We start from the raw sequence: 22410 nt of genomic DNA on the forward strand, positions 1-22410 counted from the left end.
TAGGCCCAATCAGGTGCAGTAGTGGAAATGTGTGCATAGAGCCAGAGGACTGTGCTTCTTCCTATAGATGCTGCCTGGCCTGCTGAGTTCCACCAGCATTTCGTTTGTGTTGCTTGAATTTCCAGCATCTGCAGATTTTCTCGTGTTTGCGTACTTAATGAATACTTTGCTCCATTATTTACCAGTGAAAGCGACCTTGGTAATTGTGGGGATGGCTTGCAGTGAACTGAAACACTTGAGTGTACAGACATTAAGAAAGAGGATGTGCGGGAGGTTTTGAGAAGTATTAAGCTGGATAAATTGCTGGGACTGGAGGAGATCTATCCCAGGCGACTGTGGGAAGTGAGGGAGGAGATTGCTGATGATGATGATCTTGATGATCTGATGATGATCTTTGCATCATCAATAGGGACAGAAGAAGTACCCAGAGGATTGGAAAGTTGCAGGTGTTGTTCTCTTGTTTAAGAAAGGGAGTAGAGATAACTCGGGAAATTATAAACCAGTGAGTCTTACTTCAGTAGTGGGGAAGTTGTTCGAGAAATCCTGAGAGGCAGGACTTATGAGCATTTGGAGAGACATAATCTGATTAGGGATAGTCAGCATGGCTTTGTCAAGGGCAGGTCATGTCTTACGAGCCTGATTGAATTCTTTGAGGATGTAACAAAACACAATGAAGGTAGAGCAGTGGATGTAGTATATATGGATTTCAGTAAAGCATTTGATAAGGTTCCGCATGTAAGGCTCCTTCAGAAAGTAAGGAGGCATGGGATCCAAGGAGACCTTGCTTTGTGGACCTAGAACTGGCTTGCCCACAGAAAGCAAAGGGTAGTTGTAGATGGTTCATATTCTGCATGGAGAACAGTTCTCAGTTGTGTTCCACAGGGATCTCTTCTGGAACCCTTCCTCTTTGTGATTTTTTTAATATATAAATGTCCTGGATGAAGAGGTTGAAGGGTGGGTTAGTAAGTTTGCTGATGACACAAAAGTTAGGAGTGTTGTGGATTGTTTGCAGGGTTGTCAGAGGTTATAGCACGACTTCGATAGGATGCAGAACAGGGCTGAGAAGTGGCAGATGGAGTTCAATCCAGATAAGTGTGGTGGTTCATTTCGGTAGGTCAAGTTTGAAGACAGAATATAATATTAATGGTAAGACTCTTGGCAGTGTGGGGGCTCAGTGAGATCTTGGGGTCTGTGTCCGTGGGACACTCAAAGCTGCTACACAGGTTGACAGTGTTGTTAAGAAGGCGTATGGTGTGTTGGCATTCATCAACCATGGGTTGAGTTCAAGAGCCGTGAAATAATGTTACAGCTATATAAAACTTTGGTTAGACCCTACTTGGAGAACTGTGTTCAGTTCTGGTCACCTCACTACAGGAAAGATGTGGATGTTATAGAGAGAGCGCGGAGGAGACTTACAATGGCTAATACAAGGGGGCATAGTTTTAAAGTGTTTGGAAATAGGTACAAGGGGGGATATCAGAGGTAAGTTTTTCCACACAGAGAGTGGTGGGTGCATGGAATGCATTGCCAATGAAGGTGTTTCTGGAGTAGATTACATAGTTGACACAACTTTGTGGGCCGAAGGGCCTGTAAAATGCTGTAGACTACTATATTCTAAGTGAGGATGGTGTTACAGGTGTCTTTATTGCAGTGTGTTAAAATGATAGGCTTGCATTTGTATAGCACTTTGATAGCTTTTATCCATTAGTGTGGCACTTTACCACAAATTAAATACTTCTGAAGTATAAGACCATAAGTCATAGGATCATAATTAGGTCATTCAGCCCATCGAGTCTGTTCTACCATTCCAACATTACTGATTTATTATCCCTCTCAAACCCATTCTCCTGCTTTCTTCCCATAACCTCTGATGCCCTTGCTAAGCAAGAACCCATCAATCTCTGCTTTAAATATACCAAATGACTTGGCCTCCACAGCCATCTGTGGTAATGAATTCCATAGATTCACCAACCCTCTAGCTAAAGAGATTCCCTTTCTTAGATGAGGGGCCCAAAATTGCTCTCAGTACTCCCAGTGAGGTCTGACCAATGCTTTATAAAGCTTCAGCATTACAAAGCCTTGTTTTTTGTCACTTGTAATCAGCAACATGCTAATGACAATATGTAATTTCATAATGTTGATTGAAAGGTAATTATAACCAAGGCAGTGAGGTTCTTCATTCAAGTGTTCAGTGTGATCTTTCACTTCCACTGGAGATGCAAGATGGAGTCTGGTTTAACACTCAAGCTAAAAATTGCATCTTCAGCAGTGAAGTTTTGTCTTTACGTTATACTGAAATGTCAGCCTTGATTTTATCTCATGCTTCTAGTGTGGTATTTGAATGCTCTGATTCATATTCAACAATCCAACCTAACTGAGCTTCAGCTGACCTATAATGCATTTGTAGCATTAAATATATTTGTTATTTCTAGTGCATTGTACTAGTTAGCATACATAGCTGCCTGTAGTTTTCAACAGCATTATAAGATGGTTTCATGTAATAGAAGCATATAATGTGAAACTTTATCAGTCCTTGATTTAGTTTTGACAGTGCTACCAAATTTCTCTGCCACAGGGAACTGTGGAAACAGCGCCATCTACTGTTTTCCAGATTGAGGAGGACAGATTCTTGGTCTATAGCAGGGTCAATTATTATGGGGATTGTGCAGAGAAGTGAAGGTCAGACTAGAAATGAGCTTATTGGACAGCGGAGCAGGTTGGATGGGCAGCTGGCATACTGCTACTCCTGTTCCTTGTGTTCTTCATCACTGATTCAAGCAATCTTTGGTCTGGCCATCTGGTTGCTGTAGGATGATTACTGACAAGAGACCAAATATTATACTAATTATTAAGAATTTCTTTTCTCTAATTATGTATGAGATATTTTCAAATTGGGCCACTTCTAGGTGGCCCTCCAGCAGGACTCTGCTTCTACCATTATTTATGTGCCATGCATCAACAGGAACTCAAACATGACTATCCAATATTGAATCCAAGTGGTTATAACAGTAACCCAATATATTAGTCAGAATAGTTGAAATGTTTATTTATAAACATGTTGAGGAAGTTGATAAAACTTCAAATCAAAGTTATGAAGATGGGAAAAAATAAGTTTTTAAACTGGCCTGTATTTTCAAACAATAATTTTTGGGCTTTTTTTTTGCAAATATTTTATTCATGGGTTGTTGGTGTCATTTGTCTGATAAGATTATTTCCCTGATCATTCTGAACTGGACTGGACTTGAGAAAATTATGATGAGCCAACTTAAGTTGCTGTAATTTGTGTGGTAAAGTTACCCTCTCAGAAACATGAGGTAGGATCACCTGGACTGTACTCACTAATAATGATAGAATGGCATATTTTTCAAATTAGCATTGTGTGAATTTGAGGAGATCTTGGAGCTGGTGGTGTTTCCGTGAGTCTGTTGTCACTGAGCTCAGTGGCAAGGTTCTACAGTAATTATGTGCCTTTTTAAATTAACAGCTGCAGGAAGAAGTTGTATATGGAGAAACTTCCAAATACCAGTGTCATTATACCAGTTCACAATGAAGGCTGGTCCTCGCTTCTTCGAACTGTGCACAGTGTCCTTAATCGCTCCCCACCTGAGCTTATTGGAGAAATCATACTTGTAGATGACTTCAGTGATAGAGGTAAAGTGTTTTTATTTAAACAATTATGAAGGACAGATTGTAACTTTTTAATTGTGTTTTGTGAAATAAACTAAAGCTTCTCATTTTGAGTTCATAGCTTCCTCTCACCACCACCGTTTCTTCTCAGTCTCTGGAGTAGTATTTGAACACTTTGTAGTGAGCCAATAAATACATAACTAAAATTAGCTCAGCATAAATACAGCTGGTTCCTGTTTCATATTATAAATAATGAAAAAGTAATTGAATAATATGAAGAGCTGTTACAGATTAGCTGATGTTTGTTATAGGACCTGCTTTGCTCAGACTGTTCTGCTGGCAGTTTTCTGCAATCTTTCCTGAGTAATACAGTTATCAAAACTCTAAGCAACAGATGATAACTGAGACTAATATTTTGGCAAGTTAAATCTGTTGAGAATTTTTTATTACAATGAACTTTAACATAATAAATTCCAGTGTACATTTGAAAACTACAGTATAAAACAAAATTGTTCTTGTTACACTGTACACAGACTAACTCATTTCTCTTTGTCATTCATGATCCTGATGTGTTTCATTACAACTCTCTTTAGCTTCGTAAATGAAAATATTAATCCTGACCTTGTCATTGTTCTTCAAGAACAAGATATAACAATGATGAAATTTACTTTTGGGTGTGCTAATATAAAAGGTAGATGTATGAGTTTGAGGTAATTGTCCAGCTTTTTACTGATGGACTGAGTGTAGTATGCATGATGGATTGCATACACCAGAACATCTCCAAGACCAGTGATAACTGTGTAAGCACATGGGTGCCAAAATTGGTTAACGTGATGCTATTACAGCTCGGGCTGTCAGAGTTCAGAGTTAAATTCTAGCATCCTCTCAAATAAAGTTCTTCTTTTGTGTGTATGGGTTTCCTTTGAGTGCTCTGATTTCCTCCCACGGTCCAAAGACGTACTGTATCGGTTAGAAAGTTAATTGTAAATTATCCTGGTTAAATTAATGGGTTTGATGGGCTGGAAGGGCCTGCTTCATGTTGTATCTCTAAATTATATATAAAAACATAAAGTTGAAGCACTTGAAACTGCTCCGAACCAGATGTGATCTATCTCAGATTTTTTTTTCCTTGGGATTGCTACAAGTAAACAAATTAGTCATAAGCCAATTCTATTCCCTTGTTTTATCAAAAAATAGCTAGGACCAACCACTGTATGCTTCAGAGGCTATGAGATCAGACCTCTTCCCAGCTGTAATGTTGAAGATTTGGGCTCCATATCTATTGTAACTATACTGTAAGAATCTTGTTCAATTCTTTCAGTACAGTTACAACACTGGCATCCACTGACAGTGTGAAAATTGTCCATGCACATCTTCTCCACAAGAATCATGATCAATCTGATTAGGGCTAATTAGTGTCACATTATTTAATTCTCAAGCATCAGCAAAATGGCATTGAGCATCATTAACAGTTCGGTTAAAGAGAACCTAACAGCAACTTGCTCACAGATGCAAAAGTCATATTTAGTCAAGACCACACACTTGTTTTAAATGTGGGTAAGAGAGCTAAATTCTGGAGGACAATGGGATTCACTGTCCTTGGCAGAAAGGCAAAATTTAACCCATTGTGGAGTCAATAAGCCTTGGTGAAGCCAAAATTCAGGAGAAAATACAACATTGATTTTGAACATAACTCACGCAAGTGATGGTTGCTATTGTTAAGATCAATCATTTAAGCCACTGGGGCCTTATTATGGGAATTCCTTAGGGCAATGTGCCCTGAACAATCATCTTTTGTTGCTTCATTAAGGACATTATTTCCACTAGAAGATAAACAAGGTCCTTTGCAGATCATTTAATGTTGTGTTCCCTTAATAATTCCACAAAAAAATTGAAGCAATGTACAGCTATGAGAAAGTAATATTTGCACTACACAAATCTATCTTCAACAGTGGAATGTCTGGCCATCTACCTTTTGACATTTAATAACATTACCATCATTGAGTCCACTTCCATTGATATCCAAGAGTTCATCATTGGCTAGATATCTAACTAGGCTACTGGTGCAGATCAGAGACTGCATATGCTCCAGTGAATGTGACCATGTGGCACCTCAGAGCCTCTCCAACATCTACAAGGTGCAGTTACCCAGAACAAAGCAGCTCACATGATCCAGCCTCAGAAACATCTTTTCCACCTACCATCACTGCTCAGTGGTTGAAGTGTATGGCATCTACAAAGTGCACTTTGACTATTCACCTTGGAAAGGCTAACAGTCTCTACAACCCCATGGTGTTTATCCCAAGAGCTAGGAAACACTGCAACTTTTGAATTCTCCTCTAACAACTTGACTTGGCACTGTTATTGTTTCTTCTTCTTCACTGGATTTAAATCGTGAAGTTTCCACTGTTACAACATAATGTGAATGCAGTAATTGAAGAAAACCACTCTCTTTGAGCACTACTAAGGATGACCATTAAGTGCTGTTCAATACTGTGGCACTCGCAATGAATTAAAATAACGTGCACAGTTACAAGGTGCTCTCTCTCTTCCCCCCCCCCCCCCATAATCTCAACCATGTATAAAGGAAATGCAATCGTTTGCTTAGCAGCCACCTTGGATTTCATTAAAGAATAAGGTTTGAGGCTGTGTGTCTGAGCATGGGAGTGTACATGTTACCAGCTTGTATATTAGTATCCTGTTTCTTTTTGATTTTTTTTTACTTTTCCTTCTTTTGCTATAGAAATTAAAATGGAAGAGGAGATAAAGACTGATAATAAAGACCAGGCACATAATAGAAAGGTTAACAAAAATGATGAAGAATGGATGTAAATTAAAGATTAGCTTTACTCGTTACATATACATTGAAACATGCATAGAAAGGCATTGTTTGTGTCAACGACCAACACAGTTTGAGGATTGTGCTGGGGACTGTCTGCAAATGTCACTACATGTCTGATGCCAACATGACATGCCCTAACACTAACACTAACGGTAGTCTAAATAATTTGCAGCTGAAGGAAGTAAGGATGGGGGAAAGCAAAGGCTCAGCCTATAACTTTTCAGTGTCTTCTTGGAAATAGAGAATTGCTAATTCTGTGTCCCAGTTCCAAAAATGGTGAGGGGGTGGGGAGAGGTGGAGGGGGAAGGAATATACCCAGCAATCACAGACCAGCCTGATGTTGGTGTTTGGAACCTGTAGAAATAAGAATCTGGCACAAAATTAATTATCATTTGGCAAAAATATGACTACAAATATGGATTTGCTAAAATCACAGTTTCATCATCTCTCTGTTTAAATTCATGTGATTAAGGAAGAAAAGATGGTCACTGGTTATTTAGGTGATGACCTATCTAAGCACATCCAAAAGCTGTTCAACTAGTATGGCGTAATTGATCAGTTTTAATTTTTAAATCTGAACCCAAATTAAAAGGACAGTGTGGAAAGGGACATGGAACTGAACAAGGATCTCACAACAATGAGCATCAGTGAACAGCTGGGTGTCAAAGTCTATGGAAGGAGGTTAGGAGACTGTGGTTGAGAGGCAACAATAAATCAGTCATGATTGAATTGTAGAGCAGACCTGATGGGCTGAGTGGCCCAATTCTGCTCCTATGTCTTGTGGCCTGAAGTCCTAGACTTCCCTTCCTGGCAAAATGTATGTCTCCCCACACCTCAAGAACAGCAGTGGTTTGGGAAGGAATCACAACCTTCTCAAGGGTAATTAGGGATGGATAATTAAATGCCAGCTCAGCCTGTGAATCCAACATCTCTAAAATGAGTAAGTGTTGCTTGAGAATTGGTACTGAGGTTCCTTTTGGTATATCTGCACGTGACCATATAGGCCATCACTGCAGATATGAAAATTTAAGCAATGTGGAGAATGAAGACCAATCTCTGAGGGCTAAGTGGAGACCGAGGTAGATGAATGGCAAAGAAAACTTGACACAAAAGAAGGTGGTTGCGCATTTTGATAGACAAAATATGGGGAAAAATGCATTGCATGCGAATGCAGAAAAGTGATGTTGATCATTTGCAAATCTCAGTATAGGACTGAGCTGGATTATTAGATGCTAATCAGAGAACTACCTTTCAGCAATGACATTGGGTCTTGTGGGGAACACAGAGAAAAATTACTGACAAAATAGAGTCTCCAATTACTTGGAGCAACAAGATGTTTTTGAAATGGGTAGTGTTGGGGGAGAGATTATGGGTGTGTTGAAAATCAAGAGGCATTTTCATAAAATAAATTGGGGGGGGTCAGTAGTTTCTGAAAAAAGATTGGTAATCAGTAGAGTTAACGTGATTGGCAAAAGAAGTAAAGACGAGATGAGGAAAACTTCTTAATCAGAAAGTTGATGTAGAATATACTGGCTCAAATGGTGGTGGAAGGTTGTTCAATAATAACATTCAAAGCATTGTGGAATAACACGAACATATGCAAGACATTAGGGAAACAAATCTAACGGGATCGTTTGAAAGCAGGCAAAACAGCCATAATGGGCTGAATAAACCATATTGTATGATCCTTGGGATATTTTTATTAGTATATATTTATCCTGGAATAACGATTTTGTAGTTTGCTGTTTTATCAATTTTCTTTTTGAAGCTTTTATGGTGTTCATGTACTTTTAAATGCCCTTTGATTTTAACTCTAGTCATCATACAGTGCATTTCTGAAGACTATTTGTGCCAGCCATATTATGATCAATTCTCTTTTTGCTTTATCTTTCAAGCAGACAATCAGTAAGTAGGTAGTCATCCATGTAATCTACAATTTAGTGACAATTCAGCTTGAATATTTGGCCTATTTAGAGAAAGTTTTTATGTTTGGATATATCTAAAATAGTTATGCAGTTTTTCATTGTTTTCTAATACAATTTTTTTTTGTTTAAGATGCTGAAAATCTGAAATAAAAACAGATTTGAAAGGTCATTTCTACTTTTGTCTTTGCAGAGGCTTCCTGATCTGCTAAGTATTATATTAAACATGCTTTTAACTTGGAAAACCTGTCTGTTTCTCAGTCTTTCCAAATGATTTTATTTTTATATGTACAGTACTGTGCAAAAGTCTTGGGTGTATAATATATAGCTAGGGTGCCTGAGACCTCTGTGCAGTACTGTAGCAATTTAATGTATTGCACTGTACTGCTGCAAAAAAAAAACAAATTTCATGACATATGTGAGTTATGATAAACCTGATTCTGATAGGGTCTGTATTGTGGACCCAGTGTGGGAAGGGGGCATGGAGGGGAATTGTGTTTGGGAAAAGGGGAAGGGAGACGGGAGGGAGCAGGAAGCACCTGAGGGTATTCTGTAATGATCAATAAATCAATTGTTTGGAATCAAGTGACCTTGCCTGGTGTTCCAGGGCAGGGCAGGGCATGTCTGCACCTACACCAACCACCACACCCCCCCACTCCTGGCACTCCTTCTGTTCCACCTGTCTCACATACCTCCTGCTTCCCAGCATCCTTTGCACTTGCCAACTTTACAAACTCACTGTCTGCTCCACCCTGAAAAACCCAAGTTTATATGTGCCTAAGACTTTTATGCAGTACCGTACATTAACTTTTAGTTCCATGTTAACATTTAATTTTAGTCCGTAATGTTCTAAACTACAAAGATCAAATGTAAAAATTATGGAAACTGCAAAAATATTTACAGTTATGATGCAGGATAGATATAGAATGAACAGCATAAGATGAAGAACCATTTATAATACAATGTATGTATTTTAAGTTCTAAAATTTCTTATGTTATGCTGTCATCAGAATTTACTTCTTGCCTGAATGAGAGTCAAAAGATTTTTGAAGCTGGAATTCTGAAATGGAAGTAGAAATTGCTGGGAGTACTCAGCAGGCTAGGCATGTTAGTTTCAATTTGTGAGAAAGTGGAGGAGACAGCGGGAGTATCTCTGAGAGGATGAGGTCAGGTTTGTTGTACGTTTTGCTATTTATGAAGCCTTCTGGTTGTAGCTCAATAAGAGCCGTTAGAGAGAAAATGACAGCAAAACAGGTCTGTTTATTCTCTCTCTTTGTTTGTATCAGATCTGACCAGTTGGTTATCCACGTGTGATATTAACTCAGCTTTTTTTCTCTGTGAGGACACTATTTGATCTGTTAGGAATTTCTAGCATTTTCCTTTTAGTTCCTGTTCTCTACAATGACTCTGACCTGCATTTAGTAGCTATTATATGCCCCTTTGTTTTTTTCCTTCTCTAATTTCCCTCCGTATTCTGCCAACCAAATTACTTCATGCAGTGTATCACCATGACAACACGGTCCACACCCTATCAGAGTCATTCCTCTTGACCTCTTTTCAATTTTAAATTAACATATTTTCATATTTCCAGTTCGACCAGAAATATTACATTTGTTTCCCTTTTTATTCTGTCCTGCTGAATATTTCAAGCCAATTTCATTATTATTGACTATCCATGACTGACTGAGATAGCTACAGATCTCTGGAGATATTAATGGACTGGATGTTTCAACTCTTGGGTGAATCAGCGTCATTGTTCAAAAAATTTGGATTCCTCATTTTATGCAGAAATGAGACATTCCTCTGAGGATCTTGAGTCTTTGGAACTAGTGGTAAAGTATTTGAAAGGAAAGGCAGAGAGAGTCTGACTTCATAAACAAGGAATGAAAAGTTACATGGGGTAGGCAACAACGTGGTGAGATTACAATCACATGAACCATGGCCTGATTGAATGGCAAAGCAGGCTCAAGGAGCTAAGCAACCGATTTCTGATCTTAATAGATCTGTTTTAAAAATGTTCACTTAATACTCTGTAGACTGTCCTTGAGCATTGCTATATAGAAACTACAGCTTGTTCTATACGTACTTTGTTTAAATTTCAGATAAACTGAACCAGCCATGCTCTGAATCCTGGAGCAACACACACAGTGCTGGAAGAACTCAGCAGGCCAGGCAGCATTTGAGTCTAGTTGAAGGATCTAGAAACATGTACTGTCTATTTCCTTCCATCGATGCTGCCTGACCTGCTGAATTTTTACCTGTATTTTGTATGTTGCTCCAGACTTCAGCAGCTGCAGTCTCCTGTCACTCTATGCTCCAAGAACAGGAAAACATGAGTGCCAGGAATGAGCGTCTAACTTTTTTTTTACTTGAAGCGAGGCATGTGCGCATCCTGTGGTGGAGTCATGACATATGCAATTCACATTATTATTACATATACCCCATAATGAGTTATTTCAATGAACAATAATGCAAAATCAAACAATATATTTACAGTATTATTCAAATATTACTATAATATAAAATACACAATGCTCTGGATCCTATACCAACTGGCAAGCGGTGCCGTCAGCTAAAGTAATACATCGTGAGTGTAAGTATCATTCAGTGAGTAGAGGAGTTTGAGTCAAGAGAAACTGAGAAAGAAGGTAGATTTCTTGAGCTTGGAGGATTTGGTACTTCAGTCTGTCAGGTTTAAGTGTGGTGGGAAAGGAACTGGAAACTCACTGGTGGGGTGGAACACTATAGGGGAGGGTAGGATCCTGATTCTGATTGGTAGTTGTGGTTGGGCCAATGAACAGTGTTCGTGGTGTATGCATTTGTGAGGTGGGCTTACCCATGGGCTAGGGAACATTTGTAGGGTTCAAATAACAAAGCTCATCAAGGACTAATATATAGAATCTAAGATGGACATTCATATAGATAGGTCCAAGTGTTAGATTTCATGTCCTCTTGATATGAGAGCCAGGTCCTCCAAACTCCATTGGAGCAGGCCTCCTGTTCATTATAGTCACATCATTCCAACAAAACTGAATTTTGTGCAAGCTGTGTCTAAAAATGTGTTGTACACTGTATAATCACTGCACTTGTCCAGCTTCCTGTGCATGAGGACTTAGATGTAATTTATCATTACAGAAATACATGATAGGCACACAATCACTTTGAAATGATACATCTTACCTTAAAATCTGTGCTTAGCTTGGACAAACTTTGTACCACACATTAAAATACGGACAATGGCTTTAATACCTTTCCGCATCTCTTGGGGTAATAAGTAAATATTAGACAAATATTTTGAAACAATCGTCTGTTAGGTTCAAGTATCATCTTACAAAGAAATTTCCACAAAGAATGACAGATTCCGTTAAAGTTTTTTGAAAGATTATGTTGCTATTTAACTGTATGTCTAAGAAGCAATATGTTTTATTAAATCATTTACCGCTAGTGAAGGACAAAGAATGGATAAAAGAACATGTGTCCATTATTTAGGACTCCCAGCACCCAGGGCATGCCCTTTTCTCACTGTTACCATCAGGGAGGAGGTACAGAAGCCTGAAGGCACACACTCAGCGATTCAGGAACAGATTCTTCCCCTCTGCCATCCAATTTCTAAATGGACGTTGAATCTTTGGACATTACCTCACTTTTCTTTAATATACAATATTTCTGCTTTTGCATGTTTAAAAAAATCTATTTACATAATATAAAAATAAAATAATAAAAAATATACATAATTGATTTACTTGTTTACTTATTATTTTTTTTCTCTCTGCTAATTATGTATTGCATTGAACTGCTGCTGCTAAGTTAACAAATTTAATGTCACTTGCTGGTGATAATAGTTCTGATTCTGATTTCATCCCTTTTGTCTTCATCGTCCAAAGAAAACAATATCAGCCCATCTGATCAATCCTGGACACTTTAGCCCTGCAATCCAGGCAACATTCTTGTTCATCTTTCCTGGACCCTCTCTAGTTTAATTGCATCCTTCATATAACATGAATCGCAGCCAAATTTTTCAAGTGCAATCCAACCAACATTTTGTACAATTGTAACATGACATCCCACCTCTAACATTTTGGTTGAAGATGGGTCATCAGCTAGACTACTTTTTTTAAAACTTGGCTGAATTGATGAGCCATTAGGCATTTTGAAAAATAAAGAAAATAGAGTTTAGGAGATCACATCATTGAAAGGGCAGTGGAAGGAAGGGTAAGCAACTTTAAAGTTCCTGGTTTCAACGTCTTGGAGGATCAATCTTGGGCCCAGCCCACAGATGCATTCATGAGGAAGTCCCATTAGTGACTTTACTTAAGGAGTTTGGGATTTTACATGTCATCGAAGGCTATTGCAAATTTCTACACATGTACAGGAGAGAGCATTCTGCCTGCAGCACAGCCTGATATGGAGCCTCCAATGCACAGGATCACAAGTGGTTGTGAGGGCTTGTAGATTCTGCCATTCCTATCATGGGCTCAGCCTTCCCCACCATTGCAGTAATCTTCAAGAGATGTGCCTTAGGATAGTGGCATTCATCATTACGGATCCTCAACATCAGGGACATGCCCTCTTCTCGTTACTGCCACCGGGGAGGAGCCATCTTCCCCTCTGCCATCAGATTTCCGAATGGACCATAAGCACTGCCTTATTATTCCTCTTTTGCAGTACGTATTTAAGATAAAGTGATAATAAGCCTGATTCTGAATGTGAGCATCATGAACACTTAATAAGCCTGATCACCCCAGACACTTTTGAGTGAAGGAATGAGCCTTGTCCAGTTGTCTGTGTGGTTCTTTGAATCCAGCTTACTGTCTGTTCTGAGGCAGCACTCCTGCTGAACCAAGCTAAATACTGGGAGCTAGGATCCTAGTGCAAGACTTGAGCCACACTGAAATAAATTAAAATGTATCCAATTGGCCAATGATCTGTGAATAACTAAACGTATGCTATAATTTGCAAATTCAATTATAAAGTTTCAGTAAATGAGATCAATGAGACACTTTTTAATGCTTTGATGGGAAGTAGTCATTGGCAGTGCTGTACTGTTCATCTCTGACTTCTCATGAACTGAGGAAGCAGTTAAGAATCAGTGGAATCAGGGATTGGAATTCCAGGAAGGACAGACAGAGAAATATGACAGATTTCTTTCACCAGAACTGATGGATTTTTAATGATAGCTCAGGTTTTATGATTATCATTATTTATTTTTGACTTTTAAGATAATTCCACTTTTTAAAAACTTTCAGTGATATTCAGTCATTGGCAGGAATTGAAGATGTATCTCTGGATCAATGGTTCAGGTTCCCAGATGGTATATCTGTAACAACAAGGCTGCAGCACTGACAAAGTAACTATAAGACAACTAAAACTCAATAGGTCACATAACCCTTTTCAACAATTGATATACTTTCTTGAGTTGTAATTATTCCACTTGATGTCAACAGTTAAACCGAATCCAAGGAAAGAAGATATGAGCATTAATTTTGTTATTCTATAATACATGCTGAGGAAAATCAATCGTAAAATGTGGCTTTGAAAATCATTTTTATACTGACAATTTTGACAACAGTACTTTGGCATTAATATTGGATTTAATATCTGTCAATATAAGTTTGAGGTTCATCCTTTAAAACGAGGTGATGGAATTTCAGAGACAGCTTGATAACATTGGTCTTCCATGTGGCTCCTTACACCCATAAATTTCCAGTTTTGGTGTGCAGCACAGTACAGAGATTCGCATTGCTGTCTTAGACCATAAGACGTAGGAGCAGAATCGAGCCATTTGACCCATCTCTACCATTCTATCATGGCTGACTTATTATGTCTCTCAACCCCATTCTCTTGCCTTCTCCCTGTAAACTTTGATGTCCCGACTAAACAAGAACCTATCAATCTTTGCTTTGAATATATTCAATGAACTTGGCCTTCACAGCTGTCCGTGGCAATGAATTCCAAAGATTCACTACCTTCTGGCTAAAGAAATTCCTCCCCATCTTTGTTCTAAATGGATGTCCCACTATTCTGAGGCTGTGCTGGACTCACCTGTTATAGGAAACATTCACCCCATCTCGGCTTTTCAATATTCAAAGTGTTTCAGTGAGATTTCCCCCCCTCCCCCCCATTCTTCTAAGCTCCAGTGAGTACAAGCACAGAGCCATCAAAAGCTACATATATATTAACCGTTTCTTTCCTGGAACCATTCTCATGAACCTCCTCTGGAATTGCTTTTCTTAGATAAGGGGCCCAAAACAGCTCACAATATTCCAAGCGTGGTCTGACCAATGCCTTATAAAGCCTCACAATTACATCCTTGCTCTTATATTCTAGTCCTCTCAAATTGAATGCATTGCATCGCATTGTGCTGCATTTGCCTTCCTACCATCAATTCAACCTGCAAGATAACCTTCAGGGAATCCTGCACAAGAATTCACAAGTTCCTTTGCACCTCATTTAAAAAAAAATTTTCTCTCCATTTAGAAAACAGTCTATGCCCTTATTTTTTCTACCAAAGTGCATGACCATACACTTCCTTACCTGATATTCTAGTTGCCACTTCTTTTTCTGCTCTCCTAATCTGACCAAATCCTTCCCTACTTCTTCAACACTACCTGCAACTCCACCTATCTTCATATCATCCACAAATTTGGCCACAAAGCTGTCAATGCTGTCATCCAAATCATTGACATATAATGTGAAAAGAAGTGGTCCCAACACCAACTCTGCAGAACACAGCTAGTCACTGACAGCCAATCAGTAAAGGCCTCATTCCCACTCTTTGCCTCCTGCCAGTCAGCCAATTTTCTATCCATGCTAGTATCTTCCCTGGAATTTCATGGGCTCTTATTTATATTAAGTAGCCTCACGTGTGGCAGTTCGTCAAAATCCAAGTAAACATCATCCACTGTATCTCTTTTGTCTATCTTGTCTGTTATTTTCTCAAAGATTTTCAACAGATTTGTCAAGCAAGATTTTCCCTTAAGGAAACCATGCTGACTTTGGCTATTTTTATCATGTGCCTCCAAGTACCGTGAAATCTCATCCTTAATAATGAACTTCCAAAATCTTCCCAAACCATTGAAAGAAGACTAACTAGCCTATAATTTTCTTTCTTCTCCCCCTCTCCCTTCTTGAAGAATGGATTGACATTTGCAGTTCTCCAGTCCTCTGGAACCATTCCAGAATCTAGTGATTCTTGAAAGATCATTACTAATGACTCCACAATCTCTTCAGCTACCTCTTTCAGAATCCTGGGGTGTAGTCCATCTGGTCCATGTGAGTAATGTACCTTCAGATCTCATCGCTTCCTTCTCCTTAGTAATGGCAACTATACTCCTGTCCCCTGACACTCTCGAATTGCAGATTCTGACACCAGGTTCTTGGGAGCCTGGGTAGCCTGTGGAATTTGCTTGTTCCCTTGTGATTATCTCCCTGTTTCCTTCCACATGCCAAAGACTTGCTGGGTGGCAGGTGCAATGGCCATTCTAAATTGCTCCTAGTATTGGTGGATGGTAAGAAAATTGGGGCTGGGATGAGAGATAAAATGTGATTAGTCAAACTGGATAACTGATAGTCATTGTAGATACATTTGGTTGATTCTAAATCAAACCCTTGTCTTTGAGGATAACTAACTTGACATTTAAGCTTATATTGTAAATTTTAGCGATTGTGATGATTTAAAAAATTAATGGAATCATTCTATTCTTTGTGGAAATTTAATTAATTTTGATATAACCATTGAAAAATTAACTACATTTTCAGTTCAAAATGCTTTGCAATCTTTAATTTATATTAAGAAAGTGAAGCAGTTTATCATCATCCATAGTGCGATTCATTGGTGCTTGGACAATGATTTAAAGTTTGAAAGGCCAGATCAACCAAAGGATACTAGCATTTACAACGGTAACTACCAGCACTTATGGGCCTGCCTTATGAGTAGATGGGTAAATGGGTGAGGTTACCTGCTTGTTTTCCAGTCACCTTCTCATCATTCCAACAGGGAACTCTGTGGCAGCACTGAATTCCCATTAAACTTCTGTGTCACAGTGGATGTCAGCAGTGCTTTTTGTCAATAAAATGATCCTAATAGTGATTATGTGCTCTTGTAGGGTGGAAAGTAAATAGTTATTGGAGATTGGAGGTGAATTCAGAATTTGGATACATTCTGGATTTTACTATTGAATAGTATATGTAAAAGAAAGGAAGTGCATTACTACTGAATCTGCCCAGTTTGACTTTGCATCAGTATACTCCAGTTATTTCAAAAGAATGCATACAGTTTCCTCTGCACTTATTTGCATTTTATGTTTCAAACAGAACATTTGAAAAAGCGGCTAGAGGAATATGTGGCACAGTTTCCGAAAGTCAGAATTATGCGAACGAAAAAACGAGAGGGTTTAATTCGCACACGACTACTGGGGGCCTCAGTGGCAACTGGAGACGTACTAACTTTCTTGGATTCTCACTGTGAAGCCAATGTTAATTGGCTGCCCCCATTGCTTGGTAAGAAGTTTATACATTCTGAGCAGGTAATTAATAAAGATTGGGTTTTGATGGCGATCTCATATTCATTAGTTGTAGCTCTAAATAGAGTCTAGTTTGTGCATTTTTTGAAGAAAAAGCTATTGTATAGCATGTGTGTCACTACTTTGTATAGCATGTGTTAAAGTGGGATCAATGCATTAACATAATATGACTATCTTTTAAAAAAAGGAAGGTCAATAATCATGGAGAATGGATTAGGAAAAAGTTCTAAAGCATTGATTCAAATTGCTAGCAACTTTAGTTTGATGCATACCTTCCTTCTCCTTGATGTTCTGCTGGAGAACAGAAAAGTTAACTGTTGAAATCACATCACAATTGTTGACCTTAATTATGTGAGAATCATGTTTGAAAAGTGTGATGGATTTATTCATTATATGGCCAATCAACACTGTTCATTGACTTCCTTCGATTATACTTAGAATAAACTTGTTTTTTTCATTGAATACTCTTGTTTAATCAGTTATTTTCTTTGAGAAATAAGCTTAATTTGATATTTTATTCTCTTCAATTTTCAGATAGAATTGCTCAGAACCGCAAAACAATTGTGTGTCCCATGATTGACGTTATTCACCATGACCATTTTGGATATAGTACTCAGGCTGGTGATGCCATGCGAGGAGCATTTGACTGGGAAATGTATTATAAACGTATTCCCATTCCACCAGAATTACGCAAACCTGATTCAAGTGACCCCTTTGAGTAAGTTTGAGATAATTGATCATCCACAAGGATAGGGAAATTGTGTAGTTAAATGAATAATTTTTGAGATCCTTTTAACTTATTTTACTTTTAATTAAAATCTAGTGTTTTCATTCTTCCTGCACATTTCTTTGTTATGTAGACTGTGCTAAAATATTACTTTATTTTATAACAGTAATTGCAAATTCAAGTAACTATTGTTCTTATTCTATTAATTCTGCATTCCATATGCATCCCAATCAGAGTTCTTTGGGAGAGCATGGATGCTTCCTCTGTCTCAAACTCTCTTGTGCAGTGTCACACCAGGTTGCCTTTGCCTCTTGCCTTACTGCAACCCACCGGTGGCAACTATCTTTCACTCTGCAACACAGCCCTCCATTCTAACATTATGTATTCTTTGTAGATTAAGTTTCTAAGATGCTGTAATGCCAAATCAAGCACAATGATGCATTGTGCTAATTTTCATCTTCGTCCCCTTATCCATTCATGGCTTCCTACTCCTGCTTCACCAACTCCTGTGACTTTGGTTGCAGGGGAGTAATGGGAGAGGGAAAAACAGGAATGAGAGCCTCCTCACCGCAACAGGTACAAACGTAAGCTGTAGACAAGCCACATTTGCAGGAATGGAACAGTATTCTTGCTAATCAAGGAGTTTATGTTTGAAGGGATTTGGGTTTGAGGGTAGGACATGCCCTCTTCTCACTGCTGCCATCAGGAAGGAGGTACAGGTGCCTGAAGTCACTCACTCAATGATTCAGGAACAGCTTCTTCCCCTTTGCCATCCAATTTCTGAACGGATATTGAACCCATGAATTTACTCACTACTTCTATTTGCATTTTTTTTGCTCTACTTATTTAACGCCGCAAGGAGATGTACCGGGGCTGAGGGAGCGAAACCTTAGTGAGAGGTGGTCCCAGACTGATAACCCTGCAGCTGACGCAAGGGCATTATTGTAGGTGTGGCAGGCAGCAACACCGTGCAGGAAATAACATCTTCCTGTAAATTTCATTGAAGTATATATATATTTTTACTGTATTTCATTTTTTTATCATCTATTATCATGTATTGTGTTGTACTGCTGCCTCATAGTTAACAAGTTTCATGGCAAATGCCGTGATTTTAAACCTGATTCTGATCCATGGAAAGGGCATGGATTTATGAGGTAGATACATTTCAAAATAGCAAAGCAAGCAGATTTCTTGGTGCTTCAGTGGTCCCTCTCCTCCAGTTTGTTATGAAAGGGATCTCTTCCAGCCTGGTGATCTTTCTGTGCTTGCTGTGCACTCTGTAGCACAGCATTACAGTGTCATTTAGGCAGTGATTTAGTGAGAGTGAGTGTGATTCAGCAGCAGTATAAATGACTAGTACTTTATAATAAGTACAGTAGAACTCAACATATTCAAGATAAATCTTTCATTGTTGTGGATGTTCCTTTTGGAGCAGAGGACATGAGCCTCGATTCTCCTCTTAGTGCTTACCCAAATGAGCTTACTGCAGATCCACCTTATCCTGTCGACATTAATATTGCATTCTTTTTCTTCTTCAAGTATTGTATATGCCTGTTCAACAACAATCTGTTTTATTTTGAATCTCCTTTGCAATTTCTGTCCCTCTCCATCTCATGTTTTCAAACCCTTGTTTGATTTCTTAGTTTCTAAATCTTTCTCTCCCAGAGAGAAGTGAATTTCTGGAAGCCTGTACCCAAGAGGGCTACTATGGCTTAGTTACTAAATACATTTAACACAGACATAGATTAGACTTGCAGGTATTAAGCAAAGAGGGGATATTGAGTTAATGTGGGAAACAGACACTAAGGTAAGATGTCAGCCATGACCTTCTTGAATGGCAGACAGGAAAAAATAAGTGGCCTATTCCTCTTTTTCCGTTTCTCTTCTTTCCCCTTCATGATTTGCATTCTTGTCTGAAATTGTATTACGTCTATTTACATATCTCTATAGAAATGATCTAAATTAAATGCATTAAATCTATTTTTACTCTTTCCAGATCACCTGTCATGGCTGGTGGTTTGTTTGCTGTTGACAGAAAATGGTTCTGGGAATTGGGTGGATATGACACAGGTTTGGATATTTGGGGCGGAGAACAGTATGAAATATCATTCAAGGTAAGCTGTGTACCATGGTTTATGAATGTACTTGTAGTGATTATGATGCCGTTCTATTCACAAAAGGTCTTGTTTTTTAGCATGGCTAGATTTCAATCTTTAATCCAAAAAGGTTTAGAACGTATTCAAAAATCATTAATTTTCCCCCAAATAGCGATATTTGTGCATTAAGCTACAATGTTAGTTTTATCCCTGAAATCATCTGTTTATTTTCATTTAAATTACACGGCACTCAAATGGAATTTGTATTATTGAAATATACAACTGTATATGGCACCAAAACTTAGCAAATTCCAAACCACTTCATGCACAACTGTTGGAGCTCAATTAACAAAGTCTTCTGGCCACCATTCGATCCCCTCAGACCTCCTCGACTCGTAGCTCAGGACCACCTGAAGTGATCAACCAAGCACCTCAGGCACACTGTCTCCGTCTCCTCTCCTCACCGAAAATCCTGGCCTCAGACCCCCGTTCGGGGTCCGTTCCATCGCCCAGCTTACAACATTGCGTTCTCCCTTTCCCTCCCCCTCTCTCCCTCTCCCTCCCTCCCTCCCCCTCGCGCCGACTCCCCACATGCCCGCCAACCATAGCTTACAGACCCAGAAGAGCGAATAACATCTATCCCAATTGGTTAACAAATTAACACAATTCCTGTTATCAGTAAATTTTAACCCAAACAAGCTGCAAGAGAAAGCACTTATCATAGCAAAGAAGCATTCCTACTTTTAACAAAACAAAGAAGCCATTTTTATTAACACACGCAGTAACAAAGAAAAAGAAGAAACCCCCTTACGTAATGGTTCAGAGAAACTTACCAGGTTTTATATTCATTGCTTCTATTGGTAAACCCCAAAATTGTGTGTACATTTTTTTTAATCAATCTGTATTGGCACTTAGAGGCACTTAGAATAACTTGAGTGCCAAGTTGAGTTCAGATCCCTCTGCTCCTGTGCTTCACTATCCACTTTAAATGTAATCTGACACATGCCAGCCCACTTTATCAAATCATCCTATATCTTGCTGCAATTTTTGCCATTCTCTTTGCAGTTCACAGTACTGCCACTTCCTATGTCAGCTGCAAATTCAGCAACTGTGGCTCGCACCTCCAAATATAGATAATTAATAAAGATGGAGGAAACAATGTCCCTAACATTAATCTCATGGAAGCATCACCATTCATCTTTGTTCATTCCAGAGAAACAACTATTCAGTTTATAGCTTGTTGCTCAGTCAACTTGGTATCATGCTATCTGTTGTGTTTTGTAACTCCAAAACTTAAAACTAATTGAAAGGAAATAACTCACGCCAGGAATAACTCATCTGCATTCTTAGTTTTAACTTTAAGCAAGCTGCACACGTATAACATGGTGTCATTATGACGTATGCTACTTAAGTATTTCCACATATAACCTGTAATGAATTATTTAAACAAAGAATGCTTAATCAACAACCTACTTACAATATTACTGAAATACTAAATTCACTACACTCCTTGCTTAGCTGTCTTTCCTCTCGGACAAGGAGGGTCACTCTGCTCGGCAGGTGAGACTTGTGGCTGTGAAATAATCTCAGGTGCTTGGGCCTCCTCTGTGGAGGTTGCAGAAGGTGTCTCTGGAACTGCGGGAAGTGATTCTGACAGTTCTGGAGTTAATCTTCTGGACGTGTTGGCATCCCAAGCATTGCATGGCAAGCTTCGCTAGACGATGTGGAGTAGAGTGTTTGATGTTACCATTTCCTTTATCTTTTGGAGAGCCACCTCACACTGCTTTGTCCATTGCCATTTCTACCCAATCTGTAGAAATGAGTCCAAGGGGAGGAGCACAGTAGCCAGGTTCGGCAGGAACCAGTTATAGTAATTTACATCCTCAAAAGCTCCACAACTATGACGTGTCCTTTGGCCTTGGGGCATCCACCACTGCTTGAATTTTCTTAGCATTCTTGCGTAATCTTTGTCAATGTGTGACCACAGTAAGTAGTGCTTGGTTTAAAGATTTCACATTTGTTGCGTCATGCTCTGAGCTCCCATTATTCTAATCTTTTGGAAATGTTCCTTGTTATCCTTACCGGTAACAATGATATCATCCAGGTAACACTGCATGCCTGGGCAGCCTTGCAGCACCTAGTAAGGACTCGCCTTCCTTTTGATTCTGCTTATGAAACCAAAAGTATTCATTCTGCAATCAACAATACAGAATCATAGAAGTGCAGTCAACAGTTCTAAATGTTCCTGCATTGCTTTCACAATATCAGCAGAACTCGTTTTGGCTGGTTTGGTTGGCACAGTCAAACCTCTAAACAAACTGTATGCCTTTAAATGCAATGCATTCAGCAGATTTGACACTCACTTCTCATTGGCTATTTCATTTGCTTAAAAATATTGTTCAATTTGCTCTGTATACATATTCCAGTTATATTTTGTGCAATCAAATGCGTCAGTCTGTCCGTGGTAGCCAGCCATTTCTACTCTTTCTTTATTTATGATTATTATGAACCAGTACACACTGACTCGCTGTTCATGAACTTGTGAATTAATCAGTTTCCTGCTTTTTTTTACCTCAAATGTTTTGCTGCGCTTTTTTTAATTGACTGTTAACATCTTGCTACACTTCAACAGGTGGGTAGTTCTGGGGTTTGTTTAAAACTCCTCATCGCCGTT

General features: G+C 38.8%; 1 protein-coding gene across 1 annotated transcript in view; it reads left to right on the top strand.

Annotated features, from left to right (window-relative positions):
* LOC132405520 (polypeptide N-acetylgalactosaminyltransferase 10-like) overlaps positions 1-22410 on the top strand; it is a 76980-nt gene that overhangs the window by 33094 nt on the left and 21476 nt on the right. Inside the window, exons 4-7 of the mRNA XM_059990395.1 lie at positions 3485-3651; positions 16705-16890; positions 17448-17631; positions 19637-19754. Of these exons, the coding sequence (XP_059846378.1) occupies positions 3485-3651; positions 16705-16890; positions 17448-17631; positions 19637-19754 (655 nt within the window). The remainder of the gene's footprint in view (positions 1-3484; positions 3652-16704; positions 16891-17447; positions 17632-19636; positions 19755-22410) is intronic.

The sequence above is a fragment of the Hypanus sabinus genome, chromosome 15 (genome assembly GCF_030144855.1).
Source record: "Hypanus sabinus isolate sHypSab1 chromosome 15, sHypSab1.hap1, whole genome shotgun sequence".
Taxonomy (NCBI): domain Eukaryota; kingdom Metazoa; phylum Chordata; class Chondrichthyes; order Myliobatiformes; family Dasyatidae; genus Hypanus; species Hypanus sabinus.